Below are 26,261 nucleotides of genomic sequence, written 5' to 3' on the forward strand. Positions count from 1 at the left end.
GCAGCTTTCTGGCAAAGTCAAAGGAGATGCTAGATTCACTTAAGAACCGTCTTACTAACTTAACAACTGCAGTGATTCACTTAACCACTGTGGCAAGAAAGGTCATAAAATGGGGCAAAACTCAATTTACTGTCTCACTTAGCAACAGAAATTTGGGGCTCAATTGTGGTTGTAAGTCAAGGACTAACTGTATTTTTCAAGCAGGCCAATAAGCAACTTTGAAACGCCCCCAAGGCAGAAAGTTTTAGTACCCATAGTATGAAAATCTCTTAAAAGATTAAGGAATGCCATTGTCGTAGGTCAGGTTCTCCTGCGTGAGAGGGGGCTGGATTAGAAGACCTCCAAGGTTCTGTTCTGTTCTATTCTATTCTATTCTATTCTATTCTATTCTATTCTATTCTATTCTATTCTATTCTATTCTATTCTATTCTATTCTATTCTATTCTATTCTATTCTATTCTATTCTACTCTACTCTACTCTACTCTACTCTACTCTCAAACTTGGCAACTTTAAGTCATACGGACTTCAACTCCCCGAATTCCACACATTTTATTTTCATTTAGTTAATTCACATTATTATTCAGCTTTCTAAAACTGCCCAATTTCTGAACAACTCTGGGATGCTTACAAATTGAAACTCAGAGTGATAGAAAGACATCAAACAGTAGACAAGGATGATGTTTATACTGAGGGAATAGATATAAGAGCCTATCTCAAAGGGAGCACCCCAACTAATCCAAGCCTAGAAAAAGATCCAGGTCTTCAAAACTGTAGTACTGTGGCAGAGAAGACATACTTCTTAAATCCCATCAGTTGACATATAACCGTTGGGCTGCATTCTGGATCAGCTGAACCTTTCAGTAAAGTTTTGTGCAGTGGTTCTTTCTAGCACGGAAATTTCTGGTTCCCACATTCCTTTATCTCAGCATTTTCACCTAGCTTTGATGCTCCCAACCCTGGTCTCCATTCAAGACAAGGCTAACTCTTTTCATCAAACGTAGACACGCAAATCTTAAGAGTTTGCACACAACATAATGAGACCTCCGTGGAGACTCCAGTGAAACAAGCAGTAGGATTTCTGCATCCCATTTCTCCTTACTGGCCAAGTTTTCTTCTGTTCCCTTGGACCGAAGTTAGAAGTAGATTTGCCCTAATTCTGATCTGAGTTAATCACGTTCCTTTGAATTCATGTAATTTTAGTGCATTTTCAAGGTACGATATCAAATCATGCTTTATGCAGAGCATTGTGGTTAATCTGGGTAGCTGAGGAGTAAAGTGTTGTCAGTGCTAATGAGACGAGGTCAATTCACTTGCCAAAAAAAAAAAAAAAAGAAAATTGGAAGGAATGTGCACACCAGATTATATACTTGTTATATATGTTATATTATACCCTATAGCTTGAGACTTGGTATGTCTCTTAGATTGAAGATTAAATAGCACCAATAATAATCTAATCACCATCCACAGTCTAATTCAATCCTATCCTATCCTATCCTATCCTATCCCCTCCCCTCCCCTCCCCTGTCTCCTCTCCCCTCTCCCCTCCTCTTTTTAAACCTCCCTTAAATTATATGGGTAATTTGAGAAAAGGATAACAGGCATAGACTTATTCCAACTTTGTGGGCCATTCTTTAATATACAGTATAAAAAGATAAAGGTTCCCCCGCACATGCGTGCTAGTCGTTTCCGACTCTAGGGGCCGGTGCTCATCTCCGTTTCAAAGCCGAAGAGCCAGCGCTTGTCCGAGGACGTCTCTGTGGTCATGTGGCCGGCATGACTGGACGCCAAAGGCGCACAGAACGCTGTTACCTTCCCACCATAGTGGTCCCTATTTTTCTACTTGCATTTTTACGTGCTTTCGAACTGCTAGGTTGGCAGAAGCTGGGACGAGTAACAGGCGCTCACTCTGTTACACAGCAGTCGGGATTCGACCCGCCAAACTGCCAACCTTCTGGTCGACAAGCTCAGCGTCCTAACCCACTGAGCCACCGCGTCCCTGAGATAGATAGATAGATAGATAGATAGATAGATAGATAGATAGATAGATAGATAGATAGATAGATAGATAGATAGATAACCTTTATTGTCAAAGGGAGCACCCCAACCAATCCAAGCCTAGAGAAGCAGGGACGAGTAACAGGCGCTCACTCTGTCACGCGGCACTCGGGATTCGACCCACCAAACTGCCGACCATCTGATCGACAAGCTCAGCGGCCTACTTTTTTCACGGAGTCCTTCCTATTCCCATTGTCTCTTCCCTCCCCTGCGCCATCATTCGGAGGGTGTCCCACAGAGTGACTCAACTGAGTCTTTCATGTTCCTGATCTTTGATTTTCATAGACCTAAGTGCCACCTTTTCTCTTCTCAGGCATGGTCTGAACCAGTTCTTCTCCTGCCGAGGAATCGCCCTAGCCGTGCAATATTTCTGGGACCGAGGCCACCGCGAAGTGAACGTCTTAGTGCCTGCTTATCGAATGGAAGAAGATTCTAATGTGAGAGGTGGGAAATTCTTGCTTTTTTTTCCCTAAAGCAAACACCTGAGCCACCACCTTTTGGCTGATTCACTGCAGGAATTTTAATCAGTAAAGATATTTGAAAATGGATAAAAATGTGAATGCTGGTTTTTAAATGATGTATGGAGGACTTCCACCAGCCTCATCTAAACAGAGGCATTCGTACTGCTCTGATAATTGCGGGAAAGGGAAGCTAGATGTTCCTACCCTGGCTTTTCTAGTAAATGTTAATATTAAAAATAGTTACTCACTGATTTGTTGCAATGGGGAATATTTCTTCCAGTTTATTTCTTTTTATTTCAAGCATGTTTATACCTGGAATGAGCTCCTCTCTCCCGTGCCCTTTTCTATTTTCTTGTGAGTTTGAGGAGCCAATCAGATGCCTAGATTGAGGATAGAATTCATCTGCATAGATTGAGGGTGGAACTCATCAGCCAATCAGATGCATGGATTGAGGGTGGAACTCATTGCATAGCTTGAGGATGGAACTCATCAGCCAATCAGATGCATAGATTGAGGGTGGAACTCATCTGCATAGATTGAGAATGGAACTCATCAGCCAATCAGATGCATAGATTGAGGGTGTAACTCATCAGCCAATCAGATGCATAGACTGAGGGTGTAACTCATCTGCATAGATTGAGGGTGGAACTCAACAGCCAGTCAGATGCATGGATCGAGGGTGGAACTCATCTGCATAGATTGAGAATGGAACTCATCAGCCAATCAGATGCATAGATTGAGGGTGGAGCTCATCTGCATAGATTGAGAATGGAACTCATCAGCCAATCAGATGCATAGATTGAGGGTGGAACTCATCAGCCAATCAGATGCATAGACTGAGGGTGTAACTCATCTGCATAGATTTATGGTGTAACTCATCAGCCAGTCAGATTCACAGACTGAGGGTGGATAAAGATTTCAGTGTGAGTTTCCCTAATTCTTCAACAATTTTGGTGGCTACCGCTGCAATCCTTTGTGGATTAATTTAAGGAAGACATCTCATTGACATTTAATGGAACTTCATTTGTGTTGAGCTGCAACCAATGAGCAAATCTACCACAGTGTATTTTGACCACTAATTTTTTTTTGCCTGCTTCCCTAATCACAGAGAGGCACTTTTTGACTGAGCTGCACAATCTAAGCATCCTGTCCCTTACACCATCACGAAAAATCGATGGGAGAGGCATTGTCCCATATGATGACAGGTGAGCTCAATTGTTGGATTAGTTACTAAAAGCTGTCAGTGTTTTGTGGAGTTCTTGGTTGTTTGCTTGCAGACGTTTCATTACCCAACGAGGTAATGTCATCAGTGCTAGTAAGTGCAGAGAATGTTCCCTGTTTACGTCCATTAGCTTGCCATGCCAGTGTTGGTGGGAATGTGCTTTCTTCCTTGGTAGTTTCTTGACTGGAGAATTGTTTTCTGCATGTTTGTCTGGTGTTAATCTCTGCTTCTTTGGGTTTTGGTTGCTGGAAAGGATGTGTTCTGGGTTTTTTATTCCCTTCTTAGCTTTTTATTTTCTCTTTGGAATGGTATGTAAATATGGCTTATCACTATGTGTCTATTGATGGATGATTTGTCTGAACACCAAGCTTCCAGGAATTCCCTAGCATTTTTGCATTTAGCTTGGTCTAGGATGCTCATATTTCCAGTTGGAACTATGTTTGAGTGCGTCATGTTGTGAGATTCTCTTCTATTAGAGTAAATGTTTTCTGTGCCTGCAGAGGTTGGATGTTGCTTGTTTAATTCAAGGGGTAGAGCCACCAAAGGAACATAGAAATCAATGCACCTCAGAGTGGATATGGAGCAATTCTGTTTGGAATGGAAACAACACCCTCAAATGTTGTCCCACGGTGCATAGCGCTGTTCAAAATCATTGTCATAGTTTTTTTTATTGTTGGATAGCTTTCAAAATCTGCTTCTTCTTCTTCTTCTAGAGGAGGTGCCCAAGATAACGTAGGCTTGAGAATCCCTCTTGGGACCATTACTGAAATTGTGGTAGAAATGAACACTCACAATATCAGACCCTTGTTTTTTTTGAAAAGGCTCAAGAGATAGGAATGTTTCCCAGATTATCATTGTTTTTCAGTTGTTAATATGTGCCTGACTGTGACTCCATGGACCATAGCATGCCAGGACCCCTGTCCTCCACTGTCTCCTGGACAGGTACCAATAAAGAAAAATACTTGTAGCTCAGGGTTGAGTGACATGGTGGCCTAGTGGTGAAGATGTTTGCCTGCCACTTGAAAGGTTGAGAGTTCAATCCTAGGTGGTGGCTGATGTTTCTTTCCTAGGGTGCAAAGCAAAAAAATATTTGCTGTGAACTTTGTGTGGTGTCAGGAAGGGCATCTGTCCAGGAAATCTCAGCTCCATCCAGTTACCCGGCTCTACCCCAAATTAAGGAATTACAGGGTTGTAAAAAGGGAGTAATTTATTTGTAGCTCAGGGTTGAAATGAGGGGTCCTTGGTGCTCTATGAACTTGGTTGGGGTTTTTTGTAGATGTTTCATTACCCAAATTAGGTAACATCATCAGTGCTTGGAAGGAAGGAAGCACTAGAACTTATGATGTCATCTAGTTTGGGTAATGAAACATCTGCAAGAAAACAAGCTCCGAGAGCCCCAGGGACCTAAACTATTTGTGCCATTTTAGAATACTTCAAATTATTTCTTTAGGCAAAATTTGGCCAAATTTGAGGTTAACATAGTGAGAGCATTTTTTGGTCCTTTTTTGAGAATCACCCAGTTATTTCAACATATGCTGAGCAGACTAGTGGAGGACAATGAAGTCATCCTTTTACAGGGACTTGTAATGGGCTTTTCCCCCAGGGTTTAACAGTTTCAAGGGAGTGAATGACTTCATTTTCTTTTAGGTTACATGAGCCTGAGACACAGAACAGAAGCAGGAAATGATTCTGCCAACCAGTAATTAGACATACAATGCAAATTTAATTTTGAAGTCAAATTCCCTATCGTACTAAGGAACAAAAACCTATTAAGGCCATTAAAACAGACAGCAGAATTTACTGCAGCTAAAAATTAAGTTTACATAGTGGTACCTCGGTACTCAACTGCTTTAAAAGTCATCAAATTTGGTACTCAGTGCATTTTGATACAAAATTTTTGTCCTGGTACTCATTGTTTGTTTGGTACTCAATGCACAAGTTAGAACTTGTCAGTGTTGGCTGCCTTGTGACTCACTATATTATTCCTTATGGGAAAACAAATTGGTACTTATCATTTTTGGTACTCATTGCACCTCCCAGAACCAATTAACGATGAGTACCAAGGTACCACTGTATTTACAATGATTTATAGGCCCTCTTGCCTCACAAATAATCCTATAAATAGAGGCATAGAATCAAAATCACATGAAGTGTTAGTAGCGCTTTATAAAGCCTTAGTAAGAACACATCCGGATTCAATTTTGGTTACCACATTACAAAAAAGGTGTTGAGACTTCAGAAAAAGTGCAAAGAAGAGCAACTAAGATGATTAAAGGTCTGAAGACGAAAACATATGAAGAACTATTGCAGGAACTGGGCATGGCCAGTCTAGAGAAAAAAAGGAGTAGGGGGGGATATGATAGCAGTATTCCAGTATATGAGGGGCAAAGAAGAGGGGGTCAACTTATTTTCCAAAGCACCCCAAGGCAAGACAAGAAACAACGGATGGAAACTAATCAAGGAGAGAAGCATCCTGGAATTAAGGAGAAACTTCCTAACAGGACAATTAACCAGTGGAGCAGCTTGTCTTCAGATGTTGTAGGAGCTTCATCGCTGGAGGTTTTTAAGAAACACTAGACAGTCACCTATCTGAAATGGTATAGGGCAGGGGTCGGCAACCTCGGCTCTTTTATGACTCGTGGACTTCAACTCCCAGAATTCCTGAGCCAGCATGGCTCAGCTTGGAAACCTCTCCCTTTTCCCTCAGCATGGCTGGCTCAGGAATTCTGGGAGTTGAAGTCCACGAGTCATAAAAGAGCCGAGGTTGCCGACCCCTGGTATAGGGTTTCCTGCTTGAGCATGGGGTTGGACTAGAAGACCTCCAAGGTATCTTCCAGCCCTATTCTGATAGAAATAGAAATTTGGAATCTTGTGCAGAGTTTGAATTCATTGGCTTTGATGGCCCCTTCTTAACTCTAAAGGTCTTTGCAAAGAAGTAGGAAGATAACTTGTATCTACCTATGGTTGTGCCCCATCTCGCTAAGCTCTAATGTGATTTAGGCTAGAGCTAGTTGAACTAGTTGAAAGAACCATAGCTTAATGGAAGTATAAACCATCTTGGATACTCCAGCAGGTGTTGAATGACAACTCTTATCCTATTGGACACTGGAAGTTGTGATTCAACAATATTTGTTGTTCTACTCCCAGCTGCAATGTGTAAATTCAACAGTTGAGATCAGTCAAAGATCTGTAGGCTTTACTGCTAAGCTTGTAAGCCGCCCTGAGTCTTCGGAGAAGGACGGGATATAAATGGAATTAAAATAAAAAAAAAATAAAAAAATTAAGTAAGGCTGTGTTTCTCAACCTGAGCCGTTTTAAGAACATGAACTTCAACTCCCAGAATTCCCCAGCAAGCCATTCTAACTGGGGGATTCTAGGAGTTGAAGTCCGCCATCTTAAGGTAGCTCAGGTTGAGAAACACTGAAGTAAGGATTTGATCCTTAGTCTCTTCCGAACTCCTGATCAGCCTGGTATAGAAAGAACAGCAAATGGTGTAGCTGTCCCACTGGTTTTTCAGCTGAAACTCAAGAGAAATCTTAGGTTGCTTCTTTATTTTCATTCTCATTCTCCACTGATCAGTTATGTCCAACTCTTGGTGACTTCATAGGCAAGTGCTCTTCATGCTACCCTGTCAAGCAAAGCTTCTTTCAGTTGCTGGATGTTCGTCTTTGTATCACCATCTTTGATGTTATCAAACCAGCTTGTTCTTTGCTTGCCCCTTCTTGTTCCACTAACCATTCCTAGCATCACTGACTTCTCCAATGAATTGGCATGCATGACATGCTCAAATTAATCAGACCTACTCTCTCTATCTTTATTTGTGTGGTGGCACAGTGGTTAAAATGCAGGATTGCAGTCGGACTTTGCCCACTGCCCATTTCTTGGAAATCTTGGAAAGTTTTGTGCACTACGTTATTGAAAGATAACAGTATATCCATATATGTGTCTGTGTGCCTGTAAGTATCTTTCTGTGTATACACGCAAAGGTATTCAGGATGCAAATGTGTATGTGATATATTTGCCTATTAAAATGACAGTTCTTGAGAAAAGTGTGAAATTTCAGCTAGAAAAATAGGCATTTCATTATCTGTTTTGGAGAAGCAACGTTTTTGCTGGCAGGACATTACAACATTTTTCTAGATGTTTTATTTTTTTGTATTACTTTTCACTAACATCTCTCCTATTATCTGATTGATTTGATCTCATGATGGCCTCTTATGAAGTCCTTGACTTTTATCAGCTGGCAATATCCCAAATTTTGGTTAACCATTCAGACATTATTTAAAAAAATGGTTTCCAGTCTGGCAATGAGGATATTTGCTCTAGCTAGGAAAGCATTGTGGCAGAAAGTGTGTGTGGTGTGTGTGTGTGTGTGTGTGTGTGTGTAGGGGTGTGTTTCTCTGTCCGTCCATCCATCCATCCATCCATCCATCCATCCATCCATCCATCCATATCCTGTCTTTATTATGTTTACAAACAACTCAAGGTGGCAGATATATCTATCTTACTTTCCTCCTCCTACTTTCCCCACAACAATTCTAAGAGGTGAGTTGAGCTGGGAGAGAGGGCCTGGTCCAAAGTCACCCAGTTGGCTTTTCATGGCTAAGGCAGGACTTGAACTCACAATCTCTTGCTTTCTAGCCTGTTGTCTTTGTGGTTGCAAAACACAGTGGCTATCTCAGTAACTCATGGATCAATCATGGTAGACTGGTTCTCTGAAAAGAGATTGTCCTCTGTTGTTGGTATGGTTGTAAAGGAGAGACAATTGTGCTACCTAGGCAAGACTTTTGCCCTGCTAGATCTTTGGCGATGTGGCAAATATCCATGAGGGATGCAAATCTTTCCTAAAGGGAAATTTGAGGACCTTGAAACAGAGGAGGTAAAATTATCCTAATTAATTTCTCTGTTGGCTCTTCTTTTACATGTCTTTCATTGGACTGCAGAATGATGCTGAAACTGGCAGAACAGACTAACGGGGTGATTGTCACCAACGACCAGTTCCGGGATCTTGCCAAAGAATCAAAGAGATGGATCAAGCTAATCAAGGAGAGGTGAAGATGGATTCTTGAATTTTGGGGTGCAGTGGGGGTGGAGCAAGAGGCAATCCTTTTTGAAGGAACCTTCTAGATCAGAAGTGGGAAACGATAGCCCCTTTATGACTTGTGAATTCCTGACCCAGCCGGTCCACAAGTCATAAAGGGGCCATCATTCCTCACCTCTCTTCTTAGATGGTGCTGGGTTTTTCTTTCTTGAATGAGGTGGGGAGAAGTAGAGTGAGGCCTGGACTTCTTCCTGTCAGGGATTTTGATTGCCGGTTGATATGGTTGATATACAAAAGCTTGAGGGAATCAAGGAAGCTGAAGATTTGTCCTAGAGAGTCAGATCTCAAGTACAGGCAACCCAGAATGAGACATTTGATATGGTCCCCTGGGACTGTACCATCTGGTGCGCTCTGAGGGAAATTACACATTTCAATGCCTTTCCACACATCACACTAATTAGCATGCCACTCATTGAAAGCTAAGCAGTCAACAAGGACAATTCCAGGTGTCCTTTATTTCAAAACTTGAAATTTCTAAGCTTGTGAGGGGGAGTTCTTTTGAGAAGTGGTACAGACCAGAAACAAGACATTTTTGATCTTCCCCGTCTTTCTCCTGGGAGGCTTTAATTAAGAAAATTACTTATTTCCTACTTTACCACTTATTATGAAGCCTATGCTCTAGCTTAATTAACATAATTAATTACGGAATAGCTTGCCTCCTGGAGTTGTGAGTGCTTCATCATCCTGGAGGTTTTCAAAAATAGACAGGACAATTATTTGACTGGGGTGGTATAAGGTCTCCTGCCTTGAACAGGAGGTTGGACTAGAAGACCTCTGGGGTCCCTTCCACCCTATGGATTCTATATACAGGTAGTCCTCGACTTATGACCACAATTGAGCCCAAAATTTCTGTTGCTGTGCAAGATAGTTGCTATGCGAGCTTTTCCCCATTTTACAGCCACAGCCGTTAAGTGAATTACTGCAGTTGTTACGTTAGTGACATGGCTGTTAAGTGAATCTGGTTTCCCCATTGACTTTGCTTGTTAGAAAGTCACAAAAGGTGATCACCTGACTCCGGGACACCGCAGTTCTCATAAATATGAGTCAGTTGCCAAGCATCTGAATTTTCATCACGTGACCGTGGAGATGCTGCAGCAGTCAGAAGTGTGTGTGTGGGGGGGGGGGGGAAAGCAGTCCTAAGACACTTTTTTCAATGCCGTTGTAACTTCGAACACTCACTAAATGAGTAGTTGTAACTGAAGGACTCCTTGTATTTTGTTCTGTTTTACCCAATGCCTAGACGGACATCTGCGTCTACACTTCTGGATATATCTTATTCCTAAGCAGTCTACTCTCTTCTTCGTTGCTTGGGCTTACGCCAAAATCTTTAGCCAACATTTAGCTACCTTCAAGTTGGTTTTATTTATTTATTTTATTTATTTTTGGGACTTATATGCCGCCCTATCTCCCGAAGGACTCAGGGCGGCTAACAACAATAAAAAACAACAATACAGTACAAAAATTAAAAAAAAGAATTAAATAACAGCCCCAAAATAAATTAACTACACAGTTAAAAATTAAAACATATTTAAAAACCCATCATCAATCCAGGTCAGCCTGATGGAAGAAAAAAGTTTTGAGGTCGCGGCGAAAGGACCGGAGGTCCGGGGCCATCCGAAGCTCAAAGGGCTGGTGCTCCCACAGAGAAGGCCCTCCCCCTGGGGGTCGCCAGCCGACATTGTCTGGCCGACGGCACCCTGAGGAGGCCCTCTCTGTGTGAGCGCACTGGGCGATGGGAAGTCGTCCCCGGTAGCAGACGGTCCTGTTGCTGTCAACTGGAGTTCTAGACTGCTGCTGAATTGCTGGTTTCTCAGTTTGTGCTGCCGTAGGAGAAGGAAGGTGTGTCACAGCTGCTGGGTGGCTGTAGCTCCTCAGTGTGAAACTGCAGGGAGCTACTTCCCCTTTTGCCTTGTCTGCCTTGGTTTGGTGGAGTCCAAACCTCCTCCCCGCTAAGCTGACAGCTGCTTCACTCCTTCGCTTGTACACTTCTCCTTTCCGCTTTCCCACACAATGCAGATCTTTTCTCCAAACACACCTAGGCGCCCATCCTCTGGTGCCCTCTACATTTTTCTCTTCTACTTTGAAAACAAGGGTGGGAAAATGGTCTTCAGGCAGTCCTAGGAGAGAAAACAGAGGGAAGGAAATAAACTCAGGCTGCGCATCGGAAGGCATTTTTTTCCACACAGTTTTGGGAGATTATTTCTAGAGGATGTTGTTCAAATACGGAGCTTCTGCTGTTGAAGTCCTCTCTGAAATGGTGCGACGGAAGAAGAGCTGGTTTATTTATTAGCAGCTACATGAGCAGTGTTTTTCCCACAGCAATTATTGGGAAAATTCCTTCCTTCTTCCCTTCCTCTCTCTCTCTCTCTCTCTCCTTTTTTCTTTCTCTCTTCCCTCCTTCCTCCAAACAATAAAGGAAAAGAAGGACAAGGGCTGACCCCATAGCAGTGTTCCAATATCTCAGGGGTTGCCCCAAAGAGTCAAGCTATTCCCCAAAGCACCCGAAGGCAGGACAAGAAGCAGCGGATGGAAACTCATCAAGGAGAGAAGCAACCTAGGTCCTAGAACCAAGGAAAAATTACAGTTAGAACAATTAACCAGCAGAAGAGTTTGCCACCAGAAGTTGTGAATGCTCCAACACTGGAAGTTTTTAAGAAGAGACCGGATGCCCATTTGTCTGAAATAGCATAGGGGTTTCCTGCCTGAGCAGGGGGTTGGGCTAGATGACCTCCAAGGTCCCTTCCAATTCTGTTATTCTGTTAATCTCAGTTTCTGTGTCTGTAAACCTTGCCTACAGATAGGAAATGTTTCTCACTTATATCAGCTGTGATTGAGGGCTCAGGTGGCTTTCTATTTGGGGACATGATGATGCCATTGGAAGTTCCTGACCGCATTTTGGACTGGAACATTTGCCATTAAGTGGTGTGATTGTTAAGCGAGGCAACGTATGGCTGCACCCAGTTTTACAGCCTTCTTTTGCCATGGTCCTTAAGCGAACCACCGCGGTCACCATCCCAGGACTGCAGTGCTGTTGGGATGGCCAGAATATCCGGGACCGGTTGTGAGTGCCATTCATTTAGGGCTGTTGTATGGCCTCTGAATGAGTTGTGGTTCACCTGTATTCAGTCCATATTCATTCACCACCCAGTAATTCTTGATTTTCTTGTTTTGTCCCTCACACTTGCCTCATTCAACTTGTATGTTTCTCCTGACATGCTCATCATTTTCTTCCCCAAAATAAGCCCTCTGGGGTGTGGGTGTTTTTCAGTGGTTGGTGGGTGTTAAGGATAGGGATGAGAGTAGTTAGTCGATTTCAAGGAGAAAAAGAGGCCAAACCAACTCCAAATGTTACAGTTAGTCCTTGACTTACAACAGTTCATTCAGTGACCGATCGAAGCTACAACAGCACTGAAAAAAGTGAATTATGACTATTTTTCACACTTAATTTAGCAGCATCTCTTTGGCCGAGTGATCAGAAATCAGATGCTTGGCAACTGATTCATATTTACGATGGTTCCAGTGTCCTGGGATCACATGATCACCTTTCGCGACCTTCTGACCAACCAAGTCAATGGGGAAGTCAGATTCACTTAACAACTGTGTTACTAAATGTAACAATTGCAGTGATTCACAATAACTGTGGCAAGAAATGTCATAAAATGGGGCAGAATTCACATATAAACTGTCTCGCTAACCAATAGAAATTTTGGGCTCAGTTGAGGACTACCTGTACAGCTTTTTTGAGGATAGGAAGAGAGCCATAGCTGCTCTCAGTGCCCCTCTTAAGTTGGAGTATAAAGCAGACAAATTGTGCTGCTGAAATTCAGTGACTGAATTTTAGGGGTTAATCTTGAGGCCTAGTTGAGGACTACCTGTACAGCTTTTTTGAGGATGGGAACGGACCCATAACTGATCTCAGTGCCCCTCTTAAGTTGGAGTATAAAGCTAACAAATTGTGCTGCTGAAATTCAGTGACTGGATTTTAGGGGTTAATCTTGGGGTGCTGTGGAGTCTGTGAAAATTGAGGCGCTGTGGAGTCTGTGAAAATTGGTTATCCCTGAATGTGTATTGAGTATTCTCATTGCTCCTAAAATGGCTGCATTCAGGAGATGGCTGAAAGTGCTAGGCTGATACCTCAGCTGAATCCATGAAAGAAACAGTCCGGTGGGTGATTTTTCTTAACCCTCTGGTTGGATTTGCAAATTGCAGGACGTCCGAGCTGGTTTACGTCGTTGTGGCTTAGTGCGTCGAGTGGCTTGCAAGCCGTCATTTGTGGCTTGGCACAATCAGTGGATCTGACCCATTTGAATTTGCCAAATAGACTCTAGCTTTGCAGGATGTTTGAACCCCTTCTCCGGTTTTCTGTTGTGCAGCTTGTTGCAGTACACCTTTGTGGGGAATATATTTATGGTCCCGGATGACCCCTTAGGACGAAATGGCCCTACCTTGGCAGACTTCCTGAAGAAAAAACCCAAGTGAGTATTTCTGATGAACTTCTAACAGATATATCCTTTAAACTACTCTAGCCAGATTAGGTTTAGAATTGAAAACCAACGTCTTGTAGATTGATGGGTAGAGTAGAGTAGAGTAGAAGCTGGAAGGGACCTTTAAGGTCTTGTAGTCCAGGTCCCTGCTCAAGCAGGAAAACCTATACCAGTAGCCTCATTCTGGGTCAAGCAGTAGCAATAGCACTTAGACTTATATACCCCTTCATAGTGCTTTACATCACTCTCTAAGCGGTTTACAGAGTCGGCATATTTTCCCCAACTATCTGAGTCCTCATTTGGATGGAAGGCTTGAATCAACCTTAAGCAGGTCAGGATCGAACTGGCAGTGAGCTGAATTAGCCTGCAATACTGCATTTTCACCACTGTGCCACCACAGCTCCTCAAGGTTAACTCTTGGGGGCTTTATGGGAATGCATGTTTCTTTCAAATTATAATTCAAAGTAAATGTTAACCCATTAGTCCATACATTCTCCCATTTAACTAGCATTATACCCAATTTTTTTTGGTCCATTTTACCATACAGCCTTTTACATATTCATCTGCCAGGTTCATCTTGAGTAATATTGTATATACTTTAGCAAGCAAGTGGTCATCTCTAGAACCTAAATCGATATTGAATTCAGATTTAACTCCTGTTGAAAAAAAAACAACCTGTCATGGTTCTGATAGATGAGACCAACTAAAGCAGAACTCAAAGGCTTGAGTTTTCCTCTAAGAACATGTTTATTGGTTACAAAGTATTGGCACTGTCAAAAATGAAAAAAAGACTAAAGTTCTCTCTAAAAGTAACTGTGTTACAAAGTTAAACTTCCCACCCCACTGTCCATGCAATCAACTATGTTTCCCAATAAAATAGTTTGGTGGGCTTTCTAACGTTTGGTTCAATGCCCACAGCCAAAGGAACAGAAATGACCTTGGTTCCCATGGGACAGAGAATTGTTTAGGCTAGCATAAAACTTCCCATTCCTCCCCCGAATCGTGTGGCAACCGAAAACAAGCAAGATGGGTTCAGCCAGGTTTGTTGCAGAGTTGACAAAACTTTTTTTTCCTCAAGTTTAAATCTTTCAAAAATTCTATAAGGGAATGCATACGTCTTGACGACAATGCATTAAGTAGCTTCTGTCCAACTTCATAGTCTAGCCTTCAGCCCTGGGGCTTCTTGCTGGTCCTCCACGCAAGGGTTAAGTCTGCCATTACCTGGGGCTAAAGGTAAACATTTTGTTTGAGTTGACTCTTGGTAACCTCATGGTGAGGTTTCTATAGTTTCTCCGACAACCCCGAGGAAGCGGTTTGCTCATGATAAATTTCAACTTCCTGATCTAGCTTGCAACCTTGGAGTGGCCGGTGAAGTGGCCTTCAGTGGGCCATGAGTCAGCAATTCCTCTTCAGCAGGACATCCAATCCAAGCATTAACCAGGCTTAGCTCTGCTTAGCAACGGAGAGTCATAGGATCAGCCATAGGCTGCTCTTGGTTGCTACCACGAAGGATGTATCTTAACTCTCAAGACTACATCCTGGTGGTGAGAAGCGGATCTGGAGTGACAGGCTGACAAGACATGAGGGGAAACTGCCAGATATTTTCCCCATTGTCGCCTTTCTCCCTTTTTCTAGTTCTACTGCAGTGCGCTCCCACAGAGTGGGCCTCCTCAGGGTGCCTCCGATCAGAGAATGTCGACTGGTGGCCCCCAGGGGGAGGGCGTTCTCTGTGGGCGCGCCAGACCTATGGAACCGCTTGCCGGTTGAGCTCCGGATGGCCCCCGACCTTCGCTCCTTCCGACGCGATCTAAAAACCTATCTATTTGAACAATCCGGCCTGGTCTGATGGGTTTGGGGTTTGGATTTGATTTTAACACAGTTTTAATTGTTGTATTATATTGGGCATAATTATTTAATCTTTTTTAACTTTTGTGTTTGTATTTCGATATTTATTGCCCTGTACACCGCCCTGAGTCCTTTGGGAGAAGGGCGGTATAAAAATTAAATAAATAAATAAATAAATAAATAAATAAATAAATAAATAAATAAATAAATAAATAAATAAATAAATAGTTCTTAAGAGTTCCAGGTTTGCAACCAAAGTGAAGGACTCCTGCCCACAGTTATTGTCTGGGATGTTACACATCCACTTCACGACCTGTTTTCCTTGTTATTTTCTGGGAGGAAGCTTTGTGGTATCCATAGCAGAACATCTAGATTCAGTCAGTTTTGTTCCATATAGCATCAACCTTCTGAACTCTCAATTTTCCTCTTTCTGCTATATATTCAAAATGGACAGTGATTAATATATGTGTATATATGTGTGTGTGTGTGTAGGTATATATGTATGTATGTATGTGGGCTTTTTTCCTCATAGAACTCCCAGAACGGAGTTCCGGCACCTTTTTTGGATGGAACCTTGTAGGGTAGGCAAGGCGGGTTGTATGGTGTGTGTGTTCCGGGACCTTTTTTATTATTTTTACAAAAAAAGCACTCTATGTATGTATTATGCATGTGTAGGGGTAGATATATATTTTCTTTTGAGAGCAGGCAACATAATTTCATTTTTAATGTGTGCCAGTGTGCTCGCAGTAAAAAATGACAATAAAAGTCGTCTTGTTAAAAGTTGCCGAACCTGTTGGGATAGTGGCAGAGCTCCATCTTGTGGCCAGAAGTGGGAAGTGCATGGCTTTTTAGTTATCACAATCAGTAGCTCCTCCTTCCTATCTATCTCACCTTCCGGTTCCATTACAGGGGAATGCCTTATTTATTATTTCTAAAAATTACTAATTTAAGATGAGCTTTATGAAAACGTTCTCCTTCATTGCTGCGAAGAAGGATCTGTAAACGTATACTGGGCTGGATCCCAGGAACTGCTTCGCTGAGAACTAGCAGCTCAAAAAAAAAAAAAAAGAAGTTAGCAGCTTGAAAAATGAGCTGCTATTCTTGGCAGTCTCGGCTAAATGAGGCGAAGGGGCGGGTGAGTGGTGTTGTCGGACAGGAAGTACATCTGGAGAGACCACCGCATGCTTTTGACCCGGTTGAGTTCAAGCCTTCAACCTTGTAGATCAGGGGTGTCAAACTCAAACTCAATTTCATTGAGGGCATCAGCATTGCAGTTGCCCTCAGGTGGCCAGGTGCGTATGGCCAGGGTGGGCATGGCCTACTGGGTGGGCGTGGCTAGAGTGCCTATGGCCTACTGAGTGAGCATGGCTAGCTCTACATCGTTCGCATGAAGGGTGCCTATGGGGGCCTGGGCAGGAGTGGGACAGATCTGAGGGTCTCTGGCAGAAGGAGGGTCTCTGGGCCAGGGCCAAGGCAGTGGGGGCTGTTCCCTCACTGTTTCCAGGATGGCTTCGTGGGCCACATGAAACCACTTAGCGGGCCGGATCTGGCCCCCGGGCCTTGTGTTTGACATGTCTGTTGTAGACGTTGTAGCTGGGTAGAAACATGGAGCCAGTACTCAGAATAGCAATAGCACCACGGGGAGCATCAGAAAAGGCTTATCTCGCCGCGAGGCTACTGTGTAGGCAGCTTACAATAACAAAATGGGAAAATAGATATGAAAAGATGGGTAAACAGAAGTGAAATAGTAGAACAATAAAGAATGACAAAGGAACACGATGAGAACAAATACATTAATACGATAACCCAAAAAAAGACGGATGGGTGGAGAGCACAGAGGAAGTGGGGGGGGGGAGGAGCAAATGGAGTCTGCCATCAATCTAACTGCCACCAATTAAAATAATTGGTTTAAAAACAAGCTAATTGATACTTCTGATAAGAGAAACTGATGGGGGAAAAAAAAGTCACCCATCCTGTTTCTTGCAAAACCAGGGCGGGGTTTGAATTTTTCTTCTTTTTTCCCCTCCCCGTTGCAGAACCAAGTATCCTGAGTGTCACTCTTTCAGCGGCCAGCCCGCCCCTCAGTTCACACCGTCACATCCTATATCCCAAACAGAGGTCCTTCACCTCCGGGACAGGAGGCCTCCTGCTGGTTCAGTAGGGGACTACAGGAGAGGTCGGCACGACAGCCCTGTTGAGGAGACACTTCGCTCTACAGAAGAGACAGAGTGGCTGAGGAGCAAGCTTTTGGAGATTTTTGAGGGACAAGACAGAAAAGTAGACTTTGTGCTCATGAGAGAACCTTGTTGCCAAGACCTGAACAAGCTTTCGGAGGCTATTCTGAGTTTTACTTTCTGAGCCAGCCTCTTCTGTTCTGTCCCCAAAGGGAGTTGATCTAACACAGTTGCCTTCAGAGATTAAACTTCAAATGATTGACGTGATCTTTGTGCACCAGTGGCCACTGATAATGGAGAAAATGCTTGGGGAATGAAGACGAAAAGATTGGACCCTGAAAAAGGCTTCGGTCCTAAAGCCTGCACTGTTGTGTTTTTCCTCTTTCCTTAATATCAGATGGCCTGGAGGAACATTGTCCATAGGGTCGCGATGGGTCAGACACGATTTCGCAACTAACAACAACAATATCAGATGAATCTCATCTTTGAATCAGATGGTTTTCTTTTCAATAATTGGACCTCTCTGCATTCCAGAAATGTGAAGTTGCTTGCAGGAACTTAAACTCCCTACATGCAATATGGCGGACCTAGGCTATGAGAGAGTTAAAGGCCTTGAGATGGAATTACTATAAATTGGTCCTCTGCTACGAAATTCCTGCAGGATTTCTCACTCTAAGACTTCAATTCCCAGCATCCATCTCGACTGTATTAACCAATCAAAGATTTCTGAGATAAAAGTCATGACTTGTGTAGGTTTTCACAGATGTTTCATTACCCAACTTAGGTAACATCATCCCTGATGCTAACGCTGAAGGTATTATTTAGTTGGGTAATAAAACGTCTGCAAGAAAACAAACAAGCTCAGAGAGCACCAAGGACCCTTCATTTTCAACCCGGAGCTACAAATGTTCTCCTTTATTGGTAGAGATGCTTAATTAACCTCCATTTTAGGCTTGGTGAGGGGACCACATCATGTACTCAGCATGTTCCAATTTGATTGGATTCCAGTTTAATATTAAGACGCACTGCAGATTAGGTGTCTGGCTTGATAAAAAGCTGCTTTAAACTCTTACAATAGCTTTCCCTGAGGTGGCAACCTGCAAATGTATTCACTGTCTTCAGATGCAGTTACTGATCTTAACTATTCAAAACGGGATGGGAATTGTTTTGCACATGTAGGTCAACCTGTTTGAAGAAAATCTGAGCCTCCAATACCAATTGTATAAATCCTATTTTTATATCTTGAAATATGGTGCCGACATCAATTTTAGGCAGAGATTTTAAATTTCCTTCAAGAAATTCAAGTACCTTTGGGGCACTCAGTTCTTATAAATAATACAGTCTCTTATAAATAATAGGTGATTTTTATAGAAAAAAAAACTTTTTTAAATTATACTTTTGTAGGACAGAGAAAAATATTGCACTGTTCCTCCCAACTATTTTTTGAAAGCTAAAAATAAATCTTGGCATTTTCTGAAAACAGTATTGTGTGCTTCTAGTGCCCGTAAAGTGTCTTAGGATTGGTATGCTGTTGTTGCTAATGGGCACCAGGTTGGGGAAAGCCAAAGTCATTTAATGCAAGTAATCCTCGACTTATGACCACAATATGGAGGGAGAGGTGTTGCCTCCCGTTGATAGGGTGCGCAACTTAGGCGTCCTCCTGGATGCACGACTCAATTTAGAACATCATATAGGAGTTGTGGCCAGGGGGGGCATTTGCCCAGGTTTGCCTGGTGCGCCAGTTGCGCCCCTATCTGGACCGAGATGCCTTACGTACGGTCACTCATGCACTTGTCACCTCCCGTATAGATTACTGCAACACTCTCTACATGGGGCTGCCCTTGAAGACCACCCGGAGGCTTCAGCTGGTGCAGAATGCAGCCGTGCGGGTTGTGATGGGAGCATCCCGATACTCCCATATTACACCCCTCCTGTGTGGGCTGCATTGGTTGCCGGTTGCCCTTCGGGTGAGGTTCAAGGTGCTGGTTCTTACCTATAAAGCCCTACATGGCTTAGGCCTGGGATATTTACAGGACTGTCTGCTGCCAGGAACGACTTCCCATCGCTCTGTGCGCTCACAGAGCGGGTCTCCTCAGGGTGCCGTTGGCCAGACAATGTCAGCTGGCGACCCCCAGGGGGAGGGCCTTCTCTGTTGGGGCGCCTGCCCTCTGGAATCAGCCCCCCCGAGAACTTCGGATGGTCCCAGATCTCCGGTCCTTTCGTCACGACCTAAAGACATACCTTTTCCAACTGGCCGACCTGGATTGAAGACGGGGGTTTTAATTTTGTTTTAACTTTTATTGGTTTTTAGTGGGGCTTTGTAAATTTAATCTCTTTTAATATTTGTATTTATTGTTTTATTGTTGTTAGCCGCCCTGAGTCTTTCGGGAGATAGGGCGGCATATAAGTCCCATAATTAAATTAAATTAAATTAAATTTCTGTTGCTAAGCGAGACATTTGTTAAGTGCCCCATTTTACGACTTTTTCTTGCCACAGCTGTTAAGTGAATCATTGCAGTTGTTAAGTTACTACCATGTTGGTTAAGTGAATCTGGCTCCCCCATTGACTTTGCTTGTCGCAAAGATGGTCACATGACCCTGGGACATTGCAACTGTCATAAATATGGGTCAGTTGCCAAGCATCCTAATTTTGATCATGTGACCATGGGGATGCTGCAATGGTGTGAAAAGCTGTCAGTCACTTTTTTTCAATGCCGTTGTAACTTTGAACAGTCACTAAATGATTAGTTGTAAGTCGAGGACTATCCGTAGCAGAGAAACATAGATGAAGAGAGTTATGTTGCTATTAGCATTGATCATTTTCCAGATTCTTCTATTTCCTAACATGTTTTGATGACAACTCCTTGAAAAAATTTTTTTGTAGCACTCTGAATTACCTTTTTTACCTCATGTTGTGTGAAGCACACCCAGATAGGTTCTTCTTGTGTTTGTCAAATTGGAAATGTGGAAGATCACAAAACCCCTCATGACCACCCAAGCGTTTTTCGTGTCCACAATTCGTAAGCCAGCTGATCACAGGATTCTGCGCTTTTTAGATTCTATGAAGAAGGGTTTAGGACTTGCCGCGGCCGACTTGCTGCGTAGGACAACTCACTGCGGCAGAAAGGTTACACTAATACTGAACAAATGGTGGAAGAGAATCATTAAAGAAAGGATGCAAAATGAAATGTGAATGACAACAACTGAAACAATTTTTAAAATTATTTTAAATAATCAAATTGTTGGAATTGTCCCGCAGTGAACTGTCCCACAGCAAGTTGGCTGTGGCGAGTTGGCCGCGTGGAGTTGTCCCATTCTGTAGGAACAAACCCAAATAGCTATCGGCAAACATCTAAGATTGTTTCTCTCGATATAAAGTGATTGGGGTTTTCCCCCCCCCCCAAGCTGGAGTGTTCTCCCATTCAGATGGTTCCACCACGAGACAGCTGTCTCCTGTCCTACTTTTGATGTAATGACCGTTTCATGGCAGGAGGGCACAAAAGGTGATCAGATGACCACGAGACACTGCAACTGCCTTGAGTCAGTTGCCAAGTGTATGGATTTTGATCGCGTGACCATGGGGATGCTACAACGGTCGTAAGTGCTGTTGTGACTTTGAATGGTCACTAAATGAACTGCTGTAAATTGAGAATCATTCTGTGTGTGACCTCAGGGATGCTGCGATGGCTGCAACCACACAAGGACCTGTTGCAAATCCCCCTTGTTCAGCACCTTCACAACTTCAGTCACCAAACAAGTGGTCACTCAGTGAAGATTTACCTGCAACTTGCCATTGAAAGACACAAGAGGAAGTACATAAATATATGCATTTATTTACTTCTTCCTAGCCTTCTTAAAAGCATCCGTCCTGAAGTCGTGACTTCAAACCTCAGCCGGTGGCAAAGGTACGTTTGTAGGGGGTGAAGGATTGCGGGTGATTTTCAGTGACCGGCAATACAAGATGGGTGTCTTACCCAACCCCAGACAGTAATGCCACCAGTAAAGCTTTTGCCTGGGCTGCAGGATCACCCGGAGTGGTTCTTCTTCCTCCGCTGCTTCTTCCCATTCTTCTTGCTCAGTCTGAAGTCCCAGCCCTCCGTAAACTGAAGGGAGGGCAAACTGGTGCTGGAGAAGGGAGACTGTCAGGGCCTCTGGACTCACCGATTTGTCGACGTGAGCTTTTAGCCCAAGTTCCAACTGAGAATAGCCAACCTTGCGGGATATTGCATAGCTGCTGGGCATGGGCAGGTCGCTTGCGTTGGAGAGGAGTTTGAGGCACTGCCACTGACCGAAGGCAGCTCCGTAGATGAGGGACAGTCCACCTGGGAGGAATGAGACCACGTCTGGGTGGATCGCAAAGGACTCCTTGTGTCCTTTTGTGGTGGTGGCAAAACGGGTGCCGCAAAGCCGTTGCTCCTCGTCCATCCTGAAGCAAGCCAGGTGTTCAGCATCCGCGCCGTAATAGTATAGCCCCTTGAGGAGGGTGGCTTCCAAGTGGATCTCCTTAATCAAGGCCCCAGTGGCCAGATCAGCCACACAGAGGACCACCCCACGTGACAGGAAGAAGATGAAAAAATATCCCTCGCAGAATGCATACTGGTCTGCTCCACGGCAGCTGGGGTGCAACGGGAAGACATCCGAGGGCGGCTCAGAGTTCAGATCTGCCACTTGGCAGAAGGAATCCCGGTGGAGGAGATAGATGGTCGAACTGCTGGGGTCTCCCACATAGTGGTCCTTTCCACGGCAGGCAGGGTGGAGGGGCTGTATTTTGAGATCTTGTCCTGAGCAGAAGTCAAGCGTTTGAAGGAAATATCCCAAATCTGAGCGGACCACGAAAGCGCCGTGGCGAGTGACAAAGACCTCTGAGCCTGGAGAAGCTGTCTGGGGAACGATGGAAGCCATGGAGGAGACTGTGGATTAGCAATGATAGTTTAATGAAAAACCCTGTTTTAAGACATTTGTACGGTATGCCTGATACTGTTACACTCTAACTCCTTGCAGCCCTCACAACAGGCCATGCTAGTTGAGGCTCAGACAGACATGACTGAGTACAACTGGAGAGGCACACACAGAAACCATAATTAATTGACTAAGCCATAGCTCCCTGGGCCCAAACACTAAAGCACAAAACCTTGTTTGGAAATCAAAGTGCTGACTGCCAGGTGAATTCTGGGAGTTGAAGACCATACATATAAAAAATGCCACAATTATACATTTTTCTCAATTTGATCAGTAATCAATAAACTAAATATTTAATTATCAGTGTTTTATTTGGTATATGAACGTTCTGCACATACATACACACATATGGAAGTTTATGTGTATTTGTTTATGTGTCTGTATTTGTATCTAGTTGTGTATCTGTAGATGTTTGTATACACACAGTATATATACACACAGTATGTCTGTCTGTCTGTCTGTCTATCTATCATCATATATCTATTTCTAAAGGAGGCTTGTAATCCAGACTACAACTGACAGGAAGCTACTTAAAAGCTACTTTAATTAATTCTCACAAAGGTTTATTACATTTTTTTCTTTCCAAATAAAAAGAAGCACAAGTTCTCCGCATGGGCCCATTCCAAACTCAGGGCTCTCCTCCATTCCCTTTTCAGGCAGGGAATTAATTTTGTTTGTTCTCTCCCTTCCTCCCCACACCGAATTAGGGCAATGCTCTTCCTAGGCCAAGGGTAGGCAACCTCGGCTCTTTTATGACTCATGGACTTCAACTTCCAGAATTCCTGAGTCAGCATATGCTGACAGGAATTCTGGGAGTTGAAGTGCATGAGTCATAAAAGAGCCGAGGTTGCCTACCCCCCTGTCCTAGGCCAACTCCTGGTCACAAAATCATGTGAGAACCCAAGAGCATTTGGGGGAGGACTTGAGAGAGGCCTATCCAATAGGGCAGGGGTCTCCAATTCTTGGCCACTTTTGAGACTTGTGGACTTTCAACTCCCAGATCTCCCCACGCTGGCTGGGGAATTCTGGGAGTCGAAGTCCAGAAACCTTAAAAAGTAATAATGCCGCTTGGGGGTGTGTGTGAAAGCCCTAATAAGCAGGCATATACATAGAATGAAGGCTACTGCTAAGCTTGTAAGCCGCCCTGAGTCTTCGGAGAAGGGCGGGATATAAATGGAATTAAAATAAAAAATAAATAAAAGTGGCCAAGATGGGAGACCCCCTTGCGATACGGGAAGCTCGCCCAGGGAAGCCAAATTGCCATTTTGTTGTTGTTAAATTGCTAAGCACATTGGTTGTTGCTTAAAATTTTAAGCCACCCTGAGTCTTCGGAGAAGGGCGGGATATAAATGGAATTAAAATAAAAAATAAATAAAAGTGGCCAAGATGGGAGACCCCCTTGCGATACGGGAAGCTCGCCCACGGAAGCCAAATTGCCATTTTGTTGTTGTTAAATTGCTAAGCACATTGGTTGGTGCTTAAAATTGTAAGCCGCCCTGAGTCTTCGGAGAAGGGCGGGATATAAATGGAATTAAAATAAAAAATAAATAAAAGTGGCCAAGATGGGAGACCCCCTTGCGATACGGGAAGCTCGCCCAGGGAAGCCAAATTGCCATTGTGTTGTTGTTAAATTGCTAAGCACATTGGTTGGTGCTTAAAATGGTAAGCCACCCTGAGTCTTCGGAGAAGGGCGGGATATAAATGGAATTAAAATAAAAAATAAATAAAAGTGGCCAAGATGGGAGACCCCCTTGCGATACGGGAAGCTCGCCCACGGAAGCCAAATTGCCATTTTGTTGTTGTTAAATTGCTAAGCACATTGGTTGGTGCTTAAAATTGTAAGCCGCCCTGAGTCTTCGGAGAAGGGCGGGATATAAATGGAATTAAAATAAAAAATAAATAAAAGTGGCCAAGATGGGAGACCCCCTTGCGATACGGGAAGCTCGCCCAGGGAAGCCAAATTGCCATTGTGTTGTTGTTAAATTGCTAAGCACATTGGTTGGTGCTTAAAATGGTAAGCCGCCCTGAGTCTTCGGAGAAGGGCGGGATATAAATGGAATTAAAATAAAAAATAAATAAAAGTGGCCAAGATGGGAAGACCCCCTTGCGATACGGGAAGCTCGCCCAGGGAAGCCAAATTGCCATTGTGTTGTTGTTAAATTGCGAAGCACATCGGTCGGCGCTTAAAATGGCAAGCCGCCCTGAGTCTTCGGAGAAGGGCGGGATATAAATGGGATTAAAAATAAAAATAAATAAATAAAAAATAAATGCAAAAAAACAACAACAACAAACAACCAACCAGCCCGCTAATCCGCAACGGTTTCCCTGTTCCGGAGAAGCCCTAATTCAGCCCCAGGCTGGCGGGAAGGGGGAGCGGCGGGGCAGAAACGCAAGCCCGGGAGGCTGCGGATCGAACGGGGTTAGGGGTGGGGAGAGAAAGCGGCGGAGGCTACCCGTCCCACCCTCACCTGCTCGGCCGGCGCAAAGTCGGAGAGGCACAGCAAGCGGGAAAGGGGGACCGTGGCGGCTTCCGGGGTCAGGCGGGCGGGCGTGCGCGCCACCCGCGCTCGGCTCCTCCTTTCCCAGCCGAAGGAAGAAGAAGAAGAGCGGGCGGGAGCGCGCGGGGAGAGTGGAGGAGTGGGGTGCAATGGTGGGGCTGAAGGTGAAAGCGTGGCCGGCCAGTGCTGCAGCCTTAAAACCTACCTGCGGATTCCCGGGAGGGTGGGTGGAGGTGGGAGTGGGTGGGACGGGAAAGCCCGTTCGGCCCTGGAGGCGCGCGCGGTGTCCGACCTCGGATCGAGCGGGGTAGGGAGGTGGCTTACGGAGGGAGGTAGCTTAGGGAGGGAGGTCGGGTAGCGAGGTAAACAGATTAAGGTAGGAAGGTAAGGTTAGGTAGGTAGACAAGGCTAGGTAGGTTAGGGAAGTAAGGTGGGTTAGGTAGGTAAATAGATTAGGGTAGGAAGGTAACATATTTATTTATCTATCTATCTATCTATCTATCTATCTATCTATCTATCTATCTATCTATCTATCTATCTATCTATCTATCTATCTATCTATCTATCTATCTATCTATCTATCTATCATTTATTTATTTATTTATTGGATTTATATCCCGCCCTATCTCCCGAAGGACTCAGGGCGGCTAACAACAATAACATATAATAAGTACAGACATGAAGATAAACATGAAATTTTAAAATCACCGGTGCAATAAATAATTAAAATTAAAAACTAAAAGTAAATTAAAAATTGTAAATATAATTCAAATGCCTGTCAGTCCAGGTCAGCCTGGTGGAATAGGAGTGTTTTGAGGCCGCGGCGAAAGGATTGGAGATTTTGGGCCATCCGAAGCTCAGGGGGGAGCTAGGTAGGTTCGGTAAGTAAGGTGGGTTAGGTAGGTAAATAGATTAGGGTAGGAAGGTAACATTTATTTATTTATTTATTTATTTATTTATTTATTTATTTATTTATTTATTTATTTATTTATTTATTTATTTATTTATTTATTTATTTATTTATTTATTTATTTATTTATTTATTTATTTATTTATTTATGGGATTTATATCCCGCCCTATCTCCCGAAGGACTCAGGGCGGCTAACAACAATAACATATAATAAGTACAGACATGAAGATAAACATGAAATTTTAAAATCACCGGTGCAATAAATAATTAAAATTAAAAACTAAAAGTAAATTAAAAATTGTAAATATAATTAAAATGCCTGTCAGTCCAGGTCAGCCTGGTGGAATAGGAGTGTTTTGAGGCCGCGGCGAAAGGATTGGAGATTTTGGGCCATCCGAAGCTCAGGGGGGAGCTAGGTAGGTTCGGTAAGTAAGGTGGGTTAGGTAGGTAAATAGATTAGGGTAGGAAGGTAACATTTATTTATTTATTAGGTAAGGTCAGTGCTTTTTTTGTAAAAGAAAAAGGTGCCGGAACTCACACGTGTCATACA

At 43.6% G+C, this 26,261-nt stretch overlaps 2 protein-coding genes across 3 annotated transcripts in view; one reads left to right on the forward strand and one right to left on the reverse strand.

The window, feature by feature from the left end:
- The window catches only part of LOC308676534 (protein KHNYN-like), a gene marked incomplete at its 3' end in the record, with an annotated part of 28,364 nt that extends 10,837 nt beyond the window's left edge, over positions 1 to 17,527 (forward strand). For both annotated transcript variants that reach the window (XM_081342376.1, XM_081342377.1), the window contains 5 exons: positions 2,370 to 2,500; positions 3,626 to 3,722; positions 8,683 to 8,790; positions 13,214 to 13,315; positions 17,206 to 17,527. In XM_081342376.1, coding sequence (XP_081198502.1) covers positions 2,370 to 2,500; positions 3,626 to 3,722; positions 8,683 to 8,790; positions 13,214 to 13,315; positions 17,206 to 17,527 — 760 coding nt within the window. The remainder of the gene's footprint in view (positions 1 to 2,369; positions 2,501 to 3,625; positions 3,723 to 8,682; positions 8,791 to 13,213; positions 13,316 to 17,205) is intronic.
- A 15-nt stretch (positions 17,528 to 17,542) lies between these two features.
- On the reverse strand, positions 17,543 to 25,146 carry LOC308676535 (uncharacterized protein). The gene is made up of 3 exons (XM_081342378.1): positions 24,771 to 25,146; positions 17,805 to 22,253; positions 17,543 to 17,729 (listed from the first exon to the last, which is right to left on the reverse strand). Exon 2 carries the CDS (start codon positions 22,243 to 22,245, stop codon positions 21,226 to 21,228), a length of 1,020 nt encoding a protein of 339 aa, XP_081198504.1. The 5' UTR covers positions 22,246 to 22,253; positions 24,771 to 25,146; the 3' UTR covers positions 17,543 to 17,729; positions 17,805 to 21,225.
- Positions 25,147 to 26,261: the final 1,115 nt, after the last annotated feature.

Source organism: Vipera berus (genome assembly GCF_964194415.1).
Source record: "Vipera berus genome assembly, chromosome: W".
NCBI classification, from domain to species: domain Eukaryota; kingdom Metazoa; phylum Chordata; class Lepidosauria; order Squamata; family Viperidae; genus Vipera; species Vipera berus.

What these genes read in the sequence shown, in the direction of transcription:
- LOC308676535 (XM_081342378.1), bottom strand. Translation starts at nt 22,245, where the DNA reads ATGGCTTCCATCGTTCCCCAGACAGCTTCTCCAGGCTCAGAGGTCTTT.